Source organism: Mesoplodon mirus, assembly GCF_964341445.2.
Source record: "Mesoplodon mirus genome assembly, chromosome: 11".
Taxonomy (NCBI): Eukaryota; Metazoa; Chordata; class Mammalia; order Artiodactyla; family Ziphiidae; genus Mesoplodon; species Mesoplodon mirus.
The window spans coordinates 9,667,196-9,688,400 of NC_138987.1; the positions used below are offsets into that span (position 1 = coordinate 9,667,196).

The 21,205-nt window shown below is 38.5% G+C and overlaps 1 protein-coding gene across 7 annotated transcripts in view; it reads left to right on the plus strand.

Moving 5' to 3' along the window:
• Positions 1-21,205, plus strand: part of TMTC2 (transmembrane O-mannosyltransferase targeting cadherins 2) — a 537,933-nt gene that overhangs the window by 339,054 nt on the left and 177,674 nt on the right. For all 7 annotated transcript variants that reach the window (XR_014295268.1, XM_082635122.1, XM_082635123.1 and 4 more), the window contains one exon: positions 11,745-11,859. Coding sequence is in view for 6 of the 7 variants with exons in the window: in XM_082635122.1 (XP_082491248.1) it covers positions 11,745-11,859 (115 nt within the window). In the remaining variant the exon portion in view is untranslated. The remainder of the gene's footprint in view (positions 1-11,744; positions 11,860-21,205) is intronic.

Consider the following 21,205-nt stretch of genomic DNA (forward strand, 5'->3'; position numbering starts at 1 on the left):
GAATATTCCATTCTTGGTTCTATCTGAATTTTCTTTTCAGGAAGGAGAATAAGTAAGAATTGTGTATACATATAATATTTATTATTTTGAATCTACTACTTATTGGCCTTTTAAATTTCATTTCCAAAAACCTTTTACAGAAAATATAATATAAAATACTACTTAAAATATAAACACTTTATATAAAATTTTAGTTTTCACAGTACAACTAAAACTCTTAATATATTAAGTACATAGTATATCAATCTATAACCCCTATGCAGTGTATACTTGAGCCTTATAAGCATTTTTCATAAAACACATTTAAAAACCAACTCAGGGCTTTGCTGGTGGCGCAGTGGTTTGAGAGTCCGCCTGCCGATGCAGGGGACATGGGTTCATGCCCCGGTCCAGGAAGATCCCACATGCCATGGAGCGGCTGGGCCCGTGAGCCATGGCCGCCGAGCCTGCGCGTCCGGAGCCTGTGCTCCGCAATGGGAGAGGCCACAACAGTGAGAGACCCACATACTGCAGAACAAAAAATAATAAAAATAAATAAAAATAAAAATAAATAAAAAATAAAAACCAATCACCAATCATTATGGTGATAGCAATCAGGCATTATGCAGCCTGGCACCACTGTCATACAAATGGCCACTTGTTAGTAGTACAGCTGTAAGCAAATGTTTTTACCTCTTCGCGCTCCCCTTTCCCCATATGGAAGATGTTCATAATACCATGCTTCTGAGATTCCAAAATGACATAGGTCTGACTCACTGTCTTAGTCCGTTCAGGCTGCTGTAACAAAATACCACAGACTGAGTGGCTTATAAACAACAGAACTTTATTTCTCACAGTTCTGGAAGCTGGAATTCTGAGATCAGGGTGCCAGCATGGTCCGGTGAGGGCCCTCTTCTGGGTTGCAGATTTCCCCTTGTATACTTGCACGGTGGAAGAAATGAGGGAGCTCTCTGAGGCCTCTTTTATGAGAACACAAATCTCAGAGCCCTCGTGACCTAATCACCATCCAAAGGCCCTACGTACTAATACCCTCACCTTGGGAGTTAAGATTTCAACATTTAGACCATAGCACCCACCAAGTTTTATTATATTTATTATATTTCAAAAAAGAAATGAATACTATTGTTATAAAATATACAAGGATTATAAGATGCCTCACAGTACTAGAATGATTAAATCAATTCAAGTAATATGGCATGGCCTAACTCCAGAGTTTTCAGAATTTACATAAAGGAAAGTGCTTAGTGTCATGCCAGGCACATATGTATCCATTAATGCTAGTACACTTATTATGGAATCTCAGTGTCAAACAGTTACATTTCTGACCCAGTGCTGGGTGCTTTTATGCACAGTTTGTCACTCCAGTAATCTAACCCTGTTAGATCAAAGTAACGTTATCCCTGTTTTACAGATGCAAGCTTTAAGGTATCAAGAGTGTAAGTGACATGTCGAAGGCCCTTACGCATAGTAACTTGGAAGAGCAAGGATTTGAACCTTGTCTGCTCTCCAGCCCATGATATTTTTATGGTTTGCCTGGTGCTTTCAAAGTTTTACTATTAGGAAATATGAGCCTGGTGGGTCTTCAAATGTGACACAGATCCAGAATGCTAAGATTTTGGAGGACTGCTGGTGGAGAGACCCACGGAGCTCTCATAATCATGTACTGGAAAGCCTCAGGAAGGAAGGCCAGCTGGAGGTCCTCCAGGCAGAGAAAGAGCCTGAAAGGGGCAGATGGAGGGAAGGAGCTGAAGCAGAGGGGAGTGAAGAGAAAAGACAGGAGGCAAGGCGCCAACCCCCACCCTGGGCAGTTTTATTCATGCTGCCTTGTTTATTCCTTCTGATAACACTGAGGTTATCCTTGTTTAAAAAGTGAGGAACCTGAGGCTCAAAACCAGAGAATCTTGAAAATAACCAGGTGGTCTTTCTCCAGCACTGAACACAATACCTCACACGAAGCAGGTGGTCCGTCAATATTTTGTTCAATAAAAGAATGACTAAGGGAGGATAGACTGGCTTTCAGTTGATTCTACTCTTTCCTTTTCTTATCTCTGCTTCCATTTTTTGCACGGGAATAGGATCTACCTTGTTTAAATCATTGCTGACCAAATTTTGTTTTGCTAAGAAAAAGGTACAGTTAAGTTCTTGTCTTAGTCCACTAGGGCTGCTATAACAAAATACCATAAACTACATGGCTTAGGAACAACAGAAATGTATTCCTCACAGTTCTGGAGGCTGAAAGGCCCAAGATCATGCTCAGGTCGATTTGGTGCTGGTGAGGCCCGCTTCCTCATTTACAGCCATCCTCTCTCTGTGTTCTGCTGTGGTGGAAAGGAAAAGGGAGCTCTCCGAGTCTCTTTTATGTGGGCACTGATCCCATTTATGAGGGCCCCACCCTCATGAGCTAAGCACCTCTCAAAGGCCCCACTTCCACATACCATCACTTTGGGGGCTAGGATTTCAGCATATGAATGGGAGGAAGGCACAGACATTCAGACCATAGCAACAATTTACATATATTCTTTTGAAGATTTTGTATAGGACTCAAAAAGCTATAAAAGCAAGATGACGAGAACTGAATTAAGTTTTGGATTAGGGCGCAGAAAATGCACTGGATTTTGGACAGCAGATCATGGATTTTGGAATGAGGCACACCCAGCCCTACTGCTGATTATCTCCTTGAGCATGTTCCACCTTCCCCTAGCCTCTCTGCTGCTCAGTTTCTTAATCTGGAGATGATTGCTACTGACTCAAGTTGTGAGGGTTCACTTGCAATTTCATAAAATAACTGGCATGTAATAAATGCTCAGTAAATTGTAATAATGGCCATTTATTCTTTTAAAATTATAGTGGAAACCATACTAATGTCCTGGAATGAATGAATTGTATAGAAAAATTTTTGAATAAGATATATAAATAAGGGACAGAAATTAGGGGAAGAGGAGACAGAATAAGAACCTAGGAATTAAGAAGAAGAATAAATCCTTACCTGTCAACGTGCAGAGAGGACCAGAGGGAAAGGGAATAATTGCTTATAAGAAGAAAGAAGATTATAAGTTACAAGTAATTGGGAACAGGGAAAGAGAGGGTGGGGAGGAAAGAGACAGAGACAGGGACTGTTTTTCCAGTCTTAGCTATTTGATTTTAGTGACCGAATGCACTTGGGAGATTCTTGTTTGCATTCTGCTTCTGCTTAATTAAAACAATGGTTCCCAAAGTTACGTTCGTATACCCTGCCATTGACTCCTCCATGCCTTCGGATGCATCTGTAAGTGAATACCTCCACAAAGCCCTTAGAGATGGTGTGGAGCACAGTGAGAAGACTCTGAGCTCCTCTTAGGAAGAGGATGTAAGCTCTTTGACCACCTCTCTCCATTCTCATTACCACCTGCCTTAACTTAGTCTCAGAGGCATGTTCCTTTCTGTAGTGACTTCAGTGTGTGCGTTTGAGTCCTCTGTCTGCCTCATCTCTTTCCTTACAGCTGCTTTGTCTCAGGTTACACAATATCCCAGAACAAAGTGAGGCTGCTTACCTCTGTCTTTGATTAGGTTGTACCCCTCATTTAGTTATGTCTTTCTCTTCATCTTTAGGTGATGAAACTCAGATTGTTTCAAGTCTTAACATGAATGTCTCATTCTTGATGAAGCACCCTTGATCTCTATTGAATCTATGTATTACTTAAACTTATAATGGGATTGGGTTGCTTCCCCCTCCGTGCCCCTTTCCCCGCTCCTCCGCTCTCTCTGATCTCTGCAACTCCTCCCCAGTCTCCTCTCTTCTCCTCCTTGCTCCCCGCTAATTCCCATTCCCATCTGACAGTCTTCATAACTCCATCAGTTTCATAACCCTTCTGGAAAGAGTCAGGGGAGAAATCAATGCAATAAAGCAATGCTCACCTTCCTGACCTCCTTTTCAGGTGAGCACAGAGCCCTGGCCTGCTGTTCTTCTGCTCCCCTTGGCACTGGACACCTTTCATGCCACCTGTCCAATTCAGGGCAAATTCTTGGCTGGATCTTAGGGACAGATCAGGGCCTTCCAGCCTCAAAGTGAGCAGTCCAGGTTGATCTACTGGGTGTCCTTTTCCTTGTTTCCCAGGCCCACCTGTTTTCTTAGCCAGTAACTGTGGCACATTTATCACACTGAGTCTGTCTCAGTAAACCACAGCTTTTATTAACTCAGGCAGCCAACGCACAAAAACATAAAGCAGCAAAACTCACAGAAGGGCAGGGGAGAGAGATTGGTTTGAAGAGTGAGAGCATACCTCACTCAGACGTTCAGCAAGCTTCCCTTCCAAGAAGCAAGAGAGAAGATGGTCCTCCATAATTTTATTTCTCCCAGGCATAAGGAGCACACATTAACAAGTGGCCTGTCTTCAGCAGACTCTCTTTTCAACAGCTTGTCTAAGTCCTGACCATTGGGTTATCACCCACGCTGTCTCACCAGGAATGCATTACCCACCTCCCCTAATAGAAGCGGCCCATGAAGGCTCACCTCAGCCCCACTGTACCCACTCTTCTTGTTATCGTTAGACGTCACCAAAAGCAGTCCGCCCAAATCCCTCCACTGTGGCTTTTTCCTTGTTCCAGTCATCTGAGTCTTTGGAAAAAGCCCTCAGGTATAGATTGCTTCTGGATACTAGTAATGTTCTTTTTCCTGATCTGGCTTCTGATTATATGACCATAGTCACTTTGTAAAAGTTCACTTACTTGTGCCCTTTATGTGTATGTGTATGTGTATATATATATATATATATATTTTTTTTTTTTTTTTTTTGCGGTGCGCGGGCCTCTCACTGTCGTGGCCTCTCCCGTTGCGGAGCACATGCTCCTGACGCACAGGCTCAGTGGCCATGGCCCACAGGCCCAGCCGCTCCGCGGCACGTGGGATTCTCCCGGACCGGGGCACGAACCCGTGTCCCCTGCATCGGCAGGCGGACTCTCAACCACTGCACCACCAGGGAAGCCCCCTTTATGTATATTTAAATTTGATTATAAGTTGAACAAAGCCAAACAATCCACCTCCATCCAGAAATCATGCACTTAGCTTGATACCTTGCACACCCCCCTTTTCAAATTTATATCCATTTTATAGTTAAACTAGTTAAACCATCTCCATAATCTCCTCTTTCCTCTGCTAGATGGGAACTATTCCAAGGATAAATGTTGCATTTATCTTCATATCCCCCAAATCTTGTTTATATAAGGCACAATGTACATATCTTGGGTTGGATACTTTAACCTACAGTTTCTTTTTTTCCCAAACCGTTCAAGTGATTCCATAGTACAATGGAATATAATAAACTTTAGCCACCTTAGGTAGTTTGAACTGTTCTGGAATTAAGATATCTTTGAAGGTTTCATTGATGTCTGGATCACTTGTTGTATTCCGAGGGAAATTCAAAGCTCTAAAACCATGGCCACGGCCACCATATTGCTCAAGTCCAAGAGACACATTCATAGAGACATCATTGTGAATGGCACCCTTGAGAATTGTGCAGTGCCCAGCATGTGTGGCCATTCACTGCAGCCCTGCCTGAAAATCACTGTGAGATGAGAGGCTATGAATAGGCAAGTGCCTGGTGACCTGGGCTAACTAGGTTCTAGCTTGCTCTGGAAGATGAAGCAATATGAATAGTTAATTCAGTCCTGCTATTGAATATGAATCTATTAAACCCCCACCATGTGCCAGGAAGTAAGAGAGTGAGCCACTGTGATATCTGGGGAAAGAGCATTCCCGGTAGAGGGAATGGCAAAAGACTGTGGAGCATGGGTCTTTGTTACTCTGGTGAGTTAGATGAACAGCAAGGGGCTAATATAATTAAGTAACCAAGAGGGAGAGTCATAGAAGACAAAGGAGATGAGGTCAGAGAACCGATGTAGAGGTTGGGGGGAGAGCCCCGTGCTGGTCATATCAGGCAGTGTAGTCCAGTGTGATGACTTTCACTTTCCCTGGGTCAACTGTAGAATGACGGGATCTGACAGGATCTCTTTGACTGCTGTGCTGAGAATACCCTGTAGAATCAAGGGCAGAAGTGTGGAGACCCATTAGGAAGTTATTGCTGTAATCCCGGGGGAGAAGATGGTTTGAGACAGGGTGGTATCAGTAGAAGTAAGACAATTCTGGATACATTTTGCTAATCTGATGTCGTCTCTAAGGGGAAATATTTTAACGCAAATGCTATGTTCTAGCTGTTATTTTATAAATAAGATTTTCATTTGCCTTTGACCATTTTTAAAGCTATATATGAATGATTTTTTACTAAAGAGAATTGGATCATTATGACACTTATTACAGATCATTTTATCTCCTTAATTTAGTAGCATTGATCATAAGAGTGAATTTTTCATAGTATTTTAGTAAGAAGTGACAGTTCCACTAAGCTAGGGAGTTTATATGCAGAACTTTTAAGCAGTATTTGAGCCTACGGCTTAAGGCCAGCTTACAATTTTATGGATTTCTACCTTTCAGACAGCTTTTTAAATCCAGGAATTAATGAAAGATTGATCTTCACAGTCTTGTCATATTGATATGTTGGTAAAAATCTACCAAGTAATTTAAATTGTTCAGTTAGAGAATTGTCCAGAGAAGAAATGGTATCCCTTTAATACTGAAACAGTTGAATCTAAAACTGTTGACTGCTTTTCCCCTTTTCCCATGTTAGCCTGTGAGGAGACTTACACTCTTTGTATCTGGACCTCTAGAGAATGCTTTCTCTTTTTATATCCTCTTCTGTTTTTTCCTATTCAAACGTCTTTTTTTCTTTCTTTCTTTACAGTTTCTCATCTTGTTTTTTTCTCCCTTTGACTGGAGAAAGGAAATAAAATGACAGTAATTAACTTGGGTAAGACAAATTACAAACCAAAGAAATAATGATAAAGTGTGGTAGCACAATACACCCCGGAGAACAAAACGTATTTTACTTAAATTTTTGTGGTTTCTTTATTTGAAAGTCTACTCAAGTATCAAACACAAAGAATGTGTTTGTCTACTATATCTGAAAGAAAAGTGATGTCTCAGAGATCTAGTCTGCAAATGAGGGATAAAACTCTTAAATCTCCTTATTTCGAGTTTGAGAGAGTAAACTTATATGTAATGAGTATATCTTATTCATACACATGTATTTCTAGCTACACAGGTATGTGTAACCTGGTCATTATGCCTGTAATATGAGGAAAGGCATGCCACATGCAGTTGACTTCCAGAAAAGTTCAGTCTAACTGGTACCCAATCCCAGACATGGAGTCCCGAGTATGGTGCAAAACATTTATTTTCTTGTTCCCATAAGACAACTGGTTCTCAAACTGTGGGCACTGGACTGGCAGCATCAGCTTTAGTTGGAAACTTCTTAAAATTGCTAATCACAGGCTCTGCCCCAGACCTGCCGCATCTGAAATTCTAGGGATGGGACCTAGCTCTCTGGTTCATCAAGTCCTCCAGGTGATTGTGATGTGCCCTAAAGCTGGGGAACCACTGGGAAAGGCAACCTTTCAGGACTTACAGAATCCACCAGTGTGGATGGACTCCCCGAAGTGCCTGCTCTTCTCAAGTGTTGTTGCTTTCCTCTTCTAACACCTTTCACTTCTCACAGTGTCCTAGCTCCACTGTGTCTCAGACTGAGGTACCCTCAATCTCAGAGCCCCAGTAGCAGCTCCTACCCACAGAACTTCAGGATCTGTCTCTGTCTTGGTGGGCGCAACTGTCGACCTTTATATTCTTCAGTGAAGAGCACCTCTGGCTCACTTGCTAGTATTGCTCACTTCTCCTAAAACTGATTCAGTGCCTTATTGTGTAAAACAGTTCACTTCCCAGTAGTGATCAAGACAAGAGGATTGAGATCAACAGCCGGTCACATATGCTGTAAGTGGGGCAGCGGTATTGGGACAATTCTGGTTTATTCCCCCTCGTTATAGCACAGTTGACAATGCCATTCTCTTTCACTCTTTTAAGTACTCTAGTTTAGATGGTAAATCATAGTACAGTGAACTTAAATCATAAGCAGTTCTACCACTATTGGAAAGTGGTCAAAGAAGGATTCACCAAGAAGGAAATGACTTAGGGCATAAAAATGAAAGATGTCCAAGAGGTAGGCAAGATGGGCCTGGAGCTTGGGGTGGGACAAGGCAGAGAAACCTTAGAGGCTGAGGGTTCAGGACAAATAAAGATGTGAAGCAGCAGGTTACACTAAGGGAAGCGGAAGTAGTTCAGAGTCTGGAGCCAGGGTCTGGTGGGAGCAATAGTAGAAGAAGCTGGTGGAAGAGGAGCAATTAAGGTCATCTTTTTGTTTGTTTGTTTCTTATTCCCCCAACAACGTATCGATTTAGGCTCTTCGGATAATTATTTAGAAGAAACCTAGTATGTCTTTGTTTCCTTATTTACGTTGGTTCTATATATTTGAAATGCTTATTGCTCTATTTTCCATAAATTTGGGGCCCTCTTTCAAACAAACGATTACTATATAAACAGCATAATAATAACATACTTTCAACTTTGGTTCAGATTTTCAAATTCACTTTAAAAAGAGATACCAAATGATTCACATTCCATAATGTTTTATGGCTTTATCATAGCAACACACTAACCCTGGACTGTTGAGATCTATGGCCTGTCGAGAACAGAGTGCAGGGAATTATGCAAATACCTTACTAATATGCTGTGTTATTGTTTTTCTGAATGTTAATATGATGATTGAATCCCCCTGTTAGAAAATGATCATATAGGAATTCTTTCTGTCACCATTTGCAATACTAGAAATTATGTGTTTTGTGTAGTTTTGTGATCTTGGAAGCTGCTTACAAAGTCTATGTTCTGTGGCAAAGCTTACCTAAACCATAAGGAAATGTTTTTAAATATTTTAAAAATTGTATATTTGATTTTACACAATTAGTTAATGTTACTCTTTGTTGTTGACGAACACAGAGATGTGTTCGGCATTAATAGACCTTGCAAGGCTTTGCCCTGGACATTGCATATCAACTGTCCTCTTAGGCCGTTGAGTATCATTGTCTTCATCACACAGACTTCTTGTCACTGTCCGTCTCTGTTTCTGTATGGACAGTATAGATTTCATTCCCTTCCTTCTTTCTTTTTTACCAGAGCTAATATTATCTCCTTTTCCCTCTACCATCTGGAGTAATAAATTTTAAGAAAATAACCTTCATTATTCCATTAATTGTTGTATTTTCCTACTATTAATACAGAGTACATTTCAGGATTAATATCTGTCTAGAAAGGAAAAAGAACAATTGATAAATTCCTACATTATCCTTTGTTTAAATATCACATAAGTAGTATATTTATTAATACATTTAGTTAGGTAAATAGGCCTTAATATTATGGTTTTTTAAAATCAGTTTATTTATTTTTGGCTGCGTTGGGTCTTCGTTGCTGTGCACAGGCTTTCACTAGTTGCGGCGAGTGGGGACTACTCTTTGTTGCAGTACACGGGCTTCTCATTGCGGTGTCTTCTCTTGTTGCAGAACACGAGCTCTAGGCACGTGGCTGCAGTAGTTGTGGCACTCAGGCTCAGTAGTTGTGGCGCACGGGCTTAGTTGCTCCACGGCATGTGGGATCTTCCTGGACCGGGGATGGAACCCATGTGCCCTGCATTGGCAGGTGGATTCTTAACCACTGCGCCACCGGGGAAGTCCTAATATTATGTTTTAATTTTTTTTTAATCTGTGATAAGTATAGCTAACTGAAATATGGGTTTAGCCTGGTATCCTGTACTAAGATATGTGAGGGGATGTTAATTATTCAGTACGCCACAGATTGTCTAATTTTTGTTTTACTTTTTTTAAAACCTCATATACTTTAAATTGTATCTCATATCAACATGTCTGTAGGGTTAGGGTCTACATGAATTTCATAAGTAATGTGTTTTTCTGTTTATCAACATAACCATTTACAACTCTGTTTTCTTAATAATTTTCTGACCCAACAATTATATTTGTTTTGGGAAATGAGAAAGGCACCAAATGTTAGGTGACAAACTAAGAAAGTGATGTAAAACTTTTTGTAGAAAGAACTGAAGGATCTCCAACTCCCAGTCTGAAAGTAGGATTAAAATCCTAGGCCTATCTTTACGCACCACTCTTTACCAGTTGAAGTTTAGAAACGGTTAAGTACAGGCAGTGGCTGTAGTTTATTATAAATCCTTAAAACAGAAAACTTCCCCTGTATTTTAAGAACTGGTCCTTTTAGGTCAGAAGACAATTTGTAATATTTAGTAGATAAACGGTAAGCGAGGGACCCACCTTTTTTTTTTTGTTTTTTGCAGTACGCGGGCCTCTCACTGTTGTGGCCTCTCCCATTGTGGAGCGCAGGCTCCAGACATGCAGGCTCAGCGGCCATGGCTCACGGGCCCAGCCGCTCCGTGGCATGTGGGATCTTCCCGGACCGGGGCACGAACCCATGTCCCCTGCATCGGCAGGCGGACTCTCAACCACTGCGCCACCAGGGAAGCCCTGAGGGACCCCCCATTTTTAAAGTTTTTCAGTTTCCATGTATGCCTAGGACTTGCAATCATTTTTGTAACTATTTTTCATGTTGTTAAAGTCTTGAACTTTAAGCAAACAGGAATGTGAAAGCAAAGAGAAATAATAAATAGAAAACAATTCTATAAGCCTGTCAGTTGCATGGGTGGTTTCTGCATATCTCTGTCCTCCCTTGATTTGGTTTTCATTTGATTATCTGTATCAGACAAGGCTTTAACATCATTACTTTTGCTGCTAATAAATCCTTAGCTATGAAAAAGCAGCCTGCTCTCTCTGTTTGCATGTTTACAGCCTTAAAATTGGGCCCAACTTTTATGTTGTTTTCTTTGCCTTTACAATATGATTGTAGGATAGCATCATATAACAGTTCTCGAGATACAGTTTTGAAGAATTGTGTGGCTCTATCTGCAATAATTCTAACCTTGAAAAGCTGACCTGAAAGTAATCTCAGAAATCTGTATTTGTTAATATTCTTCCATGTTTATTAGTCAATCTATAAGTTAATGCTAAACCAACCTATGTTCTTCCAATAATTTTAGTGTTACTTAAATATAAGAAATAAATATATCTTGATATGGGTAGCCCTGTTTGTGAATGTGCATCAGAGACAAAAACTGTTTTAAAGGATCAGTAATTAAAATCAATTCAAGTTATATTTGTCACATATCTTTTTTTCCTACAAAGCAACTCTCATCTTAGGATCTCAGAGGTTTATAGCTAATAATTAAATTTTATACTAGTGATGCAACATAATGATTATAGTGACTTATATAGCTGAAACAACTAATGTTTAAACCAGTTGATGGGTGACTTACTGAAATATATTGCACCCGAGCTGTAGATTCAAAAGAACTAATATGGGGCCTTAATCCCCAAACTCTTTGACCATCAGAAAACTAAAATCCCCCCCGTAGTCTTTTTTATTTTGCTTTACTTTTTAAAAACATTTTTACATATCTGTAGTGTATCTTTAAATTTGTTCATTTTATTTCTTGCTTCAATAATCTTTGGAGGATTTTTAAGAAAAAAAAATTTGTTAATGTACCAGATTAGGTACATTGCGATGCCCTGCAATTAAGGGAAAGGTATATAAAATATGAGTAAATAATGAGCACGTAGATGCGCGGTACACATAAATCTTACCTTCATATCACCCTTACCACTGTTCTTACGTTTTTCTCTATAGCAGCTTTAGTTGTTTCACAGGATTATTATTTTCCAATTTTCAGCTCACTTGACTTCATGCTTTGCAGGTCAGTTTCTTCTGGAAGAAGCTCGCCTCATAGAAGCAGCTGAGATGGCAAAAAAAGCGGCTGAACTGGATAGCATGGAGTTTGATGTGGTCTTCAATGCTGCCCACATGCTCAGGTTAGTTTTTGCTACTGTGCCTGAGAAGACCAACACTGTAGCTTTATTCTTATTAAATTAATATAATATAATTAAATCAATTATACTAATTCCCCTTATATGTCACCTTATTCCATATTCTAAAAGTGAATTATGCTGCTTAACCATGTTAAAATCAGTCAGGACTATTTAATTCATTATAGTTTATGTGCATAGTATATAGGGTATATGAACTTTTAGGACTCTCTGAAAATTATTCAGGCCCCTTTTCTCTTTCCTTCAAAAATTATTGGCCATAAAATACAAAAGGAAAATTGCAAAATTGAAATTAGTAACTGTCTAATTAAATGTTTCCAAGACAAAACATTATGTCAGTCAACTGCATCTCAATATTTGTGTTTTTGTATTAATTATATTAAATGGGTCATGTGGATATGTTTTATTATGCTTGGTAGTAGAGAGGATTATCAAATACAAATATACTTAAGGCCTATCAAATTCTCAAAATGGCCCTATAATTAACACTGTTGCTATGTGTTAAAACAATATATGTTTTTAGACCATTAGTGCATCTGTTTTCGGAAAGACTATTTTGAAGGCTAATTACAATAATAGCAAAACAAAAGGCAGATGAACAGTTTTTTGTGTGAATATAAAATGAAAGTCAGTGCATTAAAGGAGGATGTTTTTAAGAAACTTGAATGATTTATACAGTTGCTTAAAAAGCATTGTTTGTTCTGTTAGCCATACGTATACCCCTCGCACATGCTGTTACCTGAATTTCACTCTATTATATCTCCACGTAAATGCTTCCTTGGGTGGCATTCACACTGTGGTCTCTGAACTTGGCTTCTAGGGGCAAGTTTCTAATTATGTAGATTACTCTTACATGGGAAGAAAAATATCAGAGAATTGGTCCACATGTGGATGGTTTTAAAACATGGACTTTTTGAGAAAAGTAGAGGAACATTAAAAAAAAATTTTTTTGAGATCATTGTAGATTTGCATGCAGTTAAGAAATAATACAGAGAGATCCCTGTACCATTTATCCAGTTTCCCCAGTGGTGATGTCTTGTAGAACTACCATACAGTATCAAACACAGTATTTTGACATTGATGCAGTCCACTGGTTTTATTGGGTTTCCCCAGTTTTCGTTGTACCCCTGTGTGTGTCTGTGTGTTTTTAGTTTTGTGTACTTTTATTACATGTATAGGTTTGTGTATCCATCACTCAGTCAAAATACAGACTATTTCCATCACCACAAGCATCCTTCATATTCTCCTTTTATAATCACATACCCTCACCTACCCCTGTCCCCCAGGAACCAATATTTAAAGCAAGTTTTGTAAATTACCTTGGATTTATAATTTGAGATTATTACTGTAACTGTATCTTAATGGTTTCCTCCTTGGCTTTTAATAAGTTTTAAATAAGAAATTTGAAGTGTGTTTGAGAGGAAAGAGTGTACTGTGAGGTTTCAGTTGAATACCCTCATTCCATATCAATGCTTGGCGTTCCTAAAGCAGGTACCTACAAAGAGAAATCAGGATTCAATAGACTATTGGTATATTTTAAAAATAAACTGTAGCCAGTTCGCAGGAACCTTCAATAGAAGGATAATTTTTAAAAGATACTTTAATTTGCATGACAAGGTTAGGTGCTGTGATGGGAAGAGGACTTTTTTGTTCTTCATGAAAAAAACACTGTGCTTTTAGTTACAATAAACCATTTAGAATGTGAATGCACAAGTTACTAGAAACTAATTTATCTTAATCATAATAGATACTTTCATCAACAAGGCATTTTGCTATATATTAAATCAGTATCTGAAATTCAAGGTCTACCAACGGAAACTCGGAAACTCGTTTTAAGAACATTACGAAAAACATCCTTGTTAAATATATAGCTTGTAACTTTTCCGTAGTTACCATAGTGCTAGAAACCAGTGGAAAGTTTTTGTTATACATTGGCGACGTGGAAATCTTTAGGATTTGTTTTTCAGAACATTCCCTCCAGCTTTCTACGGTCTGCATTCCTCATTAAGTTGCATTCAGTCAGCGCCTTCCTATCTTGATTGCGAGTATGACCACAGCAACCTGGTCATATCCTTATTCAACTTGGTGGCAGTCCGTATGAATGTTTTTACTTATTTTTTTAGCTCTGTCAAATTCAACAATTTCTTGAATGCCTATTGTGCAAGCTGAACACCAGCCTCTTTCCTTATTAATCAAGAGCATGTAGGACTTTGTTTGCTAAAAAGAATAAAAAAGGTTATTAGTTTTCCCTTGAATGCAGCCTTATCAAAATGGTTAGCTGTCAAGATTTTGCTTATTCACCGTTACATCTAACATTTCCCTTGGGGCTGCCAAATTGTTGTAAATTGAGTTTGATATTAATTTTTTTCCTTCAAGAACTCTATTCTTTCCTAAGATATTTAGGAGACAAAATTGGCAAGGTTTGGTGATCAGTTCGATGGGAGGGAAAGGGCAGATGTCTCCCTGGCTGTGTCTTGGTTAGCTGGATCAATGGTTGACCTAATATACCAAATCAGCAATTTAGGAAATGTTATAGTCCAAGATATAATTTGAAGCATACTTATTTAACTTCCCTTTCCTTGGGTAATTCCCAATAAATTGACACAAAGAATCTATTAATAAGGAAAAAACCGCTTATCACAAAAGCCAAAAAGAAAAAGGAAAAGAAAAATCATTCCGCCAGAAGAGACTAGTTTGGAAGAGCCCATCAAGGGGCAAATCTTTAACTTATTAGGACCTTCAAGAGGCTTGAAATTGAAGAAATGTCTAATAGATCCATTTTAATTCTCAGTAATGGAGAAAGATCTTTTTCTGTAGAATTAGAACATTTCTAATTCCTGTTGTCAAGGTGATTCACAAGAACACTGTGTGGGATAGAAGTATTAATGCTATTCACCAAATATATTTGGCCTTCCCACTTCAAGAAACATAATAGGATTGCACTTTCCTGCCTTCTTCCAAGTTGAAGACCTTCCTGGGTCTTATTGGGTCGTTGAATGTGTGTGAACGTGATGTATGTTATTTCTGAGCCCAAATTGTAAGAGTCAGTGCTTTTCCCTTTTTCTGACTTGAAAATTGTGGAAATAGATCCAGAAATAAGCGAAGGGAGACAAACTTCCCTTCTCACCTGCATTGGATAGGATGAATGAATGCAAAATAAATTTTGTCTTAATTCACTGAGATTTAGGATGTGTCTATTATCGCAGTGTAATCTAACCTATCCTAACTGATCAGAATATATCTGTGAAAATAAAATACATAGTTGGAAAGAGGAGCCATATAACATCAGAAAAGATTAAGCAATTAATAGGATCTCTGAGTTTATAACTACAGTGGAGGCAATGTAAAATTGATAGATTGAAATTTAAATAGAAATTGTAGATATTTTCCCAGAACTTAATGAAAAATACTAAAGACATGAAAATGATGACTGAAAGGATAAAAGATTGATGAATAGATTGAGAATAGTATATATACACTAGTAATTCTATTTATATATGTTTGTATAATTATATATAGTATACAACTATGTATATATAGTTGTATATACATGTATAGTATATAGGTATTGTTTATGTAATATGTGATACTTTTGTCTCTGTATATATAACTATGTATATATAATTATGCTGTATGTATGTGTATGTAGTTAGATATGGCATATATACATATATAATATTATTTGTTGTATAAATGTTAATATAAATAGAAAATTTCTGAAGGAGAACATAGCGCAGATGAGCAATTATCAACAAATAGAAAAAATTTCCAAGATAGGATGGAGGTCTTTAATCATCATTATTAAAACCAAACTTAATGAAAATAGATCTACTCTTAAACTTGCATGGGTCACCGTTTTTAGTTGCAAACTAGAGAATCCACTGTTGCCAGTTTAAGCAGAAACAGGATTTATTGTAGAGAATTCTGTAGCCCACAGACTCTCCCATAGGCTTGAGAGTACTCTACATAGCCAGAAATAATTCCCACCACCTAGCTTTCCTTGGGGCTCAGCAGCTTTTAGAATCCAGAGCTCTGACACCATCGCCCACAAGGAACCAAGAAGAACAAGCACCACATTCATTAGAAGATGAGTCTTCTGAGTGCAGCTGCCTACCCATTATACTTACTTCTGATTTTGACTCTCTTGAGGTTGCATCTGATTGATGGAATCTGAGTCACATGCTGATACCTTGGCTGGAAGAAAGTTGGAAAATGAGGGAATTTTCGGCTTCTGCCTTGTTTGGGAAGATAGGATGCACACTGTGGCTAATTACTAAATATATTTCCAAGGAGGGTGATCACAGATGTTGAAGGCCTCACATAATCAATGGTTGACTACATGTGTTGACATTTTTAGTACTTCAAATAAAATGGAAAAAGTACTGGATATTTCCAGATGAGAGCATTAAAAAAAAGCAGATTGGTTATCATCAAAGGAAAATATCAAAGGGATTTAAATACTAAAACTCAGTAGAGTTATGTCTATAGAGTTGTGAGAGGAAAATATTGAATCAATTATTCTGTTAGAAGCACTTAGTATGAATGGATTTATTCAGTGTTCTCCCAGACCTGGAAGCTAGAAAGCGCACAAAGGTATTTGACACCTGAGAGGAAATCTTGAGGCACTGAAAACAAATTTAACTCATTCACAGCATTCATGGGCTCTGGTGGAAAGCTGTTTTTTTCTTTTATTTTCTTTTTTTAAATCCATTTACAGGGTAATGAAGGAGAAAAAGTAGCATTTATTCAAATATCTCCTGTCTATCTGGCACCATATTTTGCATTGTATATGTCACCCTCTTAATTATAATTTCACATATATGAACTAGACACTAATATTCCCATTTTACAGATGAAGATGCTGAGGCTCAAAGAGAGTTGGTATTTCCCATACTTGGTAAAGCTGGGATTTAAACTTAGCATATTCTTGCCAAGTATAATACTGTTTTCACTGTGTCACATTGGCTCCCTCATAGCTTTATAACTGGGTGATTACCTAGAAGCTGTGATTCCTGAATTTATTGATGGAAAAAGGATTTATAGAGAGTAACAGGTTTTCAAATGTGTAAATCCTAAATAGTAAGATCCTTCCAGTATTATTAGATTATCCCTTTGTGGTAAATTTTAGAAAGTCGGTATATAGTCATAGGAGAGAGAACTCCAAGTTTGTACTCTCAAAGGAACATTAAGTTTATAGACATACCATCACGGTATATTGTCTGACGAAGGACACACTGCTGAGATAAGTGTGCAGTTTCCTTTTATCCAGGCCTAAGGGCCCAAGTTGTCACTGCTTCCTAAGGTAGTAAGAAAAGCAAAACTGTACTGTACCAACTGGTTCCCAATGCTTCCCTAATTTCTAGAGAGCAGAGTGAATATATGAGAAAAAATTATCTTTCAATTTTCATTCTCAAATAATTTCACTGGAAATGACATAAAATAGACGTTCTTAAGGAATAAAGGAACAAAATCAGGTTATTTTCTCAAAGCAGATTGTGAATGTACACCCACACACACACACGCACACATACGTTGGATATTGGAGAGAGATATATATATCTCCAAGACCCCGTAAGTAATATGCTTTCTTCTTTAACACTTCCCAAATTACCGAAGACCGCTCAAAAAGTAATTGGGTTTTCTACTTATAAATTGTACATTACTGCCAAGTTTTGCATAAGAGAGGCCTATTTCAAGTAGGCTATAGTGGGATGTAAGGTCTTTAAAGCAAAGGGGTGTGGCAGATGAGGTTAAAGGTAGGTACCTTCCTACTCTGTGCCTTTCCAACATTAATGTTCATGTGAATCACCCAGGGATCTTGTTACATCACATGTTCTGATTTAGTATGTGTGGGTGGTTCCTGAGGTTTTACTCTTCTAACAAGCCTCAAGTGTTGCTTATGATGTTGGTTCCTGGACCACTCCTGCAAGCAAGTTCTAGTTTGCCTTTCCTCTTGTCATCCCTCTGAACCCTGCTCCCCACCCAAGCATTACAACTTGAACATAAGTAGTAATTTACTATATAGGAATATTATAGCGGGCATCACTGATACACATTTCCTTCCTTTTAATTTTTCCAGTACATTTCATTATGTAACCTTTCCAGATACAAGGTTAACCTGTCCTTAGCAGCCCTCAAAGATTTGAGGCCATGAAACAATGGGCTCAAATTCTTACGGGACATCAAGAAATATCTAACTTCAAGGAATCATTCTGTAAAACTTACACCGTCAGCATAGTCTTTTCCTCTGTTATTGCTACATTTCCACTATGCCTCTCTATCCTTTATATTTAGTATTGAGACAGCTGCCTACAGGTCTTGAAGCCATTTTTGATGTCTTGGTTGAGAAGTTTTCATTTAAGAAGCCTTGATGATCATAAATAATTTATTTTAGGAGTTTCATTACAAGGTTTTTTTCCTACTCCATTATTTTTACATATATGTGACTCTGGTTTTGCTATTTTAAGGTTTTCCATACTTTTTTTTTTTTTTTTTTTTTTTTTTTTGCGGTACACAGGCCTCTCACTGTTATGGCCTCCCGTTTTGGAGCACAGGCTCTGGACGCGCAGGCTCAGCGGCCATGGCTCACGGGCCCAGCCGCTCCGCGGCATGTGGGATCTTCCCGGACTGGGGCACGAACCTGTGTCCCCTGCATCGGCAGGCGGACTCTCAACCACTGCGCCACCAGGGAAGCCCCATACATTTTTATGTCCGTGTTTATTTCAGTTCTACTTCTATTACTACTGTACAGTTTATCAACTAGAATTAAAATTTACCTCTGCTTTGAGTAACTTAAAGCTAAGTGTAAGTTTATCAAGTTGGCAAGAGCACAGGAAACATCAGCTACTGTTTCACCTTACTTTCATGATACAGGAACAAACGGCTCTCTAGTTAAAAAAAAAAATCCTCATAAGTTATCCTTGAAAATGATCACCAAGACTTAAATAAAATATTGTCTTTCATATGAGTCAAACAGTGGTTATCATCCATATTAAATAATTTTAATTCAAAACTGACAATTCACAACCATTAATAATTGTAGTTAAAGAGAGTCTTCTAAATGCTACTTGAGTTTTTATTTTCTATATTTTTTCAAGGAAGTAATTTAAAATATACCAACCTTTAATTTTATAATTCTCACAGAATACATAAAAATGTAGGTAATTGCAAATGAGTCTTTTAATCAGAATCTCCTCAAACAGTTTACGGGGTATATTAAGTTGTTTCATAATGTAACTGATTCCCAACTTTCTCTTATGTATCTTTTCTTGTAAGAATATTGGGCCCTAAACCTGTGTTCCAAAAGACACTTTTATGTCATAAAATAATACCAAAGAGAAGAATTAGCTGTATGAAATATATTTCTATATTTTTTAACAGATGTAAGTTTCATAGTCCCATGTGCAAAAATGGAATTCTGTAGTAATTAAATGATGACATTTGTTTGTGACTTTTGTTACTATTTTTTTTCACTCTGAAACTGGTTTTTCACTGATGGCAGAAAAACTGAATCTAAAGACTTTAAAAATATAATCAGCGCAACCCAGTGATTTCTTCAGAAGTCAAGGTTTACTTCATAATCTAGTTTACAAATACCATCTGGCTTTTTCTACCTCCTTACCTTTTGTGGCCCTGAGAGGCCACAGATAATATGCAGAGGGAGAGGGCCTTACATATGTGATGGACAGGAGTTAATAAGAAAGGAGCCACTGTATCAGTCTCCAGTTGATGTCTATTGTTGGCATGGTGATTTAATCTTTATTCTTTAGATAAGGGACATAATGTTGACTCAGGGTGACATGTTAGATGAGGGTAGTCACCCATCTGGACCCAGTGTAGTTTCCTGGTAAGAGTAACTTTTCTTACCATCTCATTCCTGGCTTTTGTAAAGTATACTGTGGCCAGAACACAAGGTTGTCTACATACAGCCTCGGAGATCTCTTGGCAGAGCCAACTACTTTCCCCTTTACTCACCTTCTGAGTCTTCTACTTGGACACGCGGGAAACTTATGATCCCCTTCTCTGTCTGATTGTGACCACCACCCCCCAAAATAGGAGATTTGGGGGGTAAGAAAGTAAGTATCCAAATACTCTTCTTGCTTTTTCTCATTCCCTATTTCCTTGCCTTTCGCCTGAATTCCTACCCTTCCCCTCTTTATGGGAGAGGGTGAAGTACATGCGGCAAAATACTATAGTGCATTTCACTGTTTGTTTGTTTTTTGCGGTACGCGGGCCTCTCACTGTTGTGGCCTCTTCCATTGCCGAGCACAGGCTCCGGACGAGCAGGCTCAGCGGCCATGGCTCAAGGGCCCAGCCGCTCTGAGGCATGTGGGATCTTCCCAGACCGGGGCACGAACCCGCGTCCTCTGCATCGGCAGGCGGACTCTCAACCACTACCCCAACAGGGAAGCCCCTCGCTGTTTGTTCTTAAAACTATCCTGTGCTCAGCTGTGTCTGGTGAAGTTCACTTCTATCAGTTTGGGAGTTAAAATTGGAAGGATGTAAAACCTGTCATTGCAAATATTCTCCATATTCTCCCCTTTTCTTTTTTTCATATTCTTCCCTTTTCAAATCTCATTCCTTACTTTAAATTATCGCTTTTAAGCATAATAATCAAGAAGCATGCTTTATTGCTTTCTTAGTATTTTATGTAAGAATTGTTGTGGTCATCTGCCACAGAGCAATGTACCACATGTCATTCTGATACATCCGGCGCTCACAAAGATAGCAGCATGATCCTGTGATTCAGATATTTTATTTTAGAGCCCTTGATTCTGAGCTCAACCATTTACCAGCTGCGTTGCCTTGGGGGACTGTCAGCTTCTCTAAGCCTCATTTTAACCATCTTTGAAATGTGGTTAATAATAGCAATAATAGCAATAGATTCATAATATTGTTGAAACTGGAAAACAGAGTAATCAATCCATGGAATTTTGTAAGTGATACATAGAGAATTTACTATCTCAGAAAAGAAATAGTGAACAAAGAAAAGAAATATGGGTATTCAGGAAAAGTATATTTTATCAGTTTCTATAAATAGTTTGATCCCAATAGTCTTTGGAACCTGAGTCCTATAATCAATCTCTAACAATCCAGTGGTTGAGGTTCTAGGGTGTTTACTAGAATCCCCTAAGCAACTGGCAGGATATTGCTAATTTCCTCAGTTTTCAAATGTTGACTAATGATTCAATCATTTTTGCATTAAGATTTATTAAGTCTCCCAGGATGCTTCTTGCAGAGGGGGGAGTATGCAATACAGCTTACACCATAAAGTAGACATTGGAGAGTTCCTCATGAGTTTTCTCTGTAGAGAGTAAAACAAGGATATTCA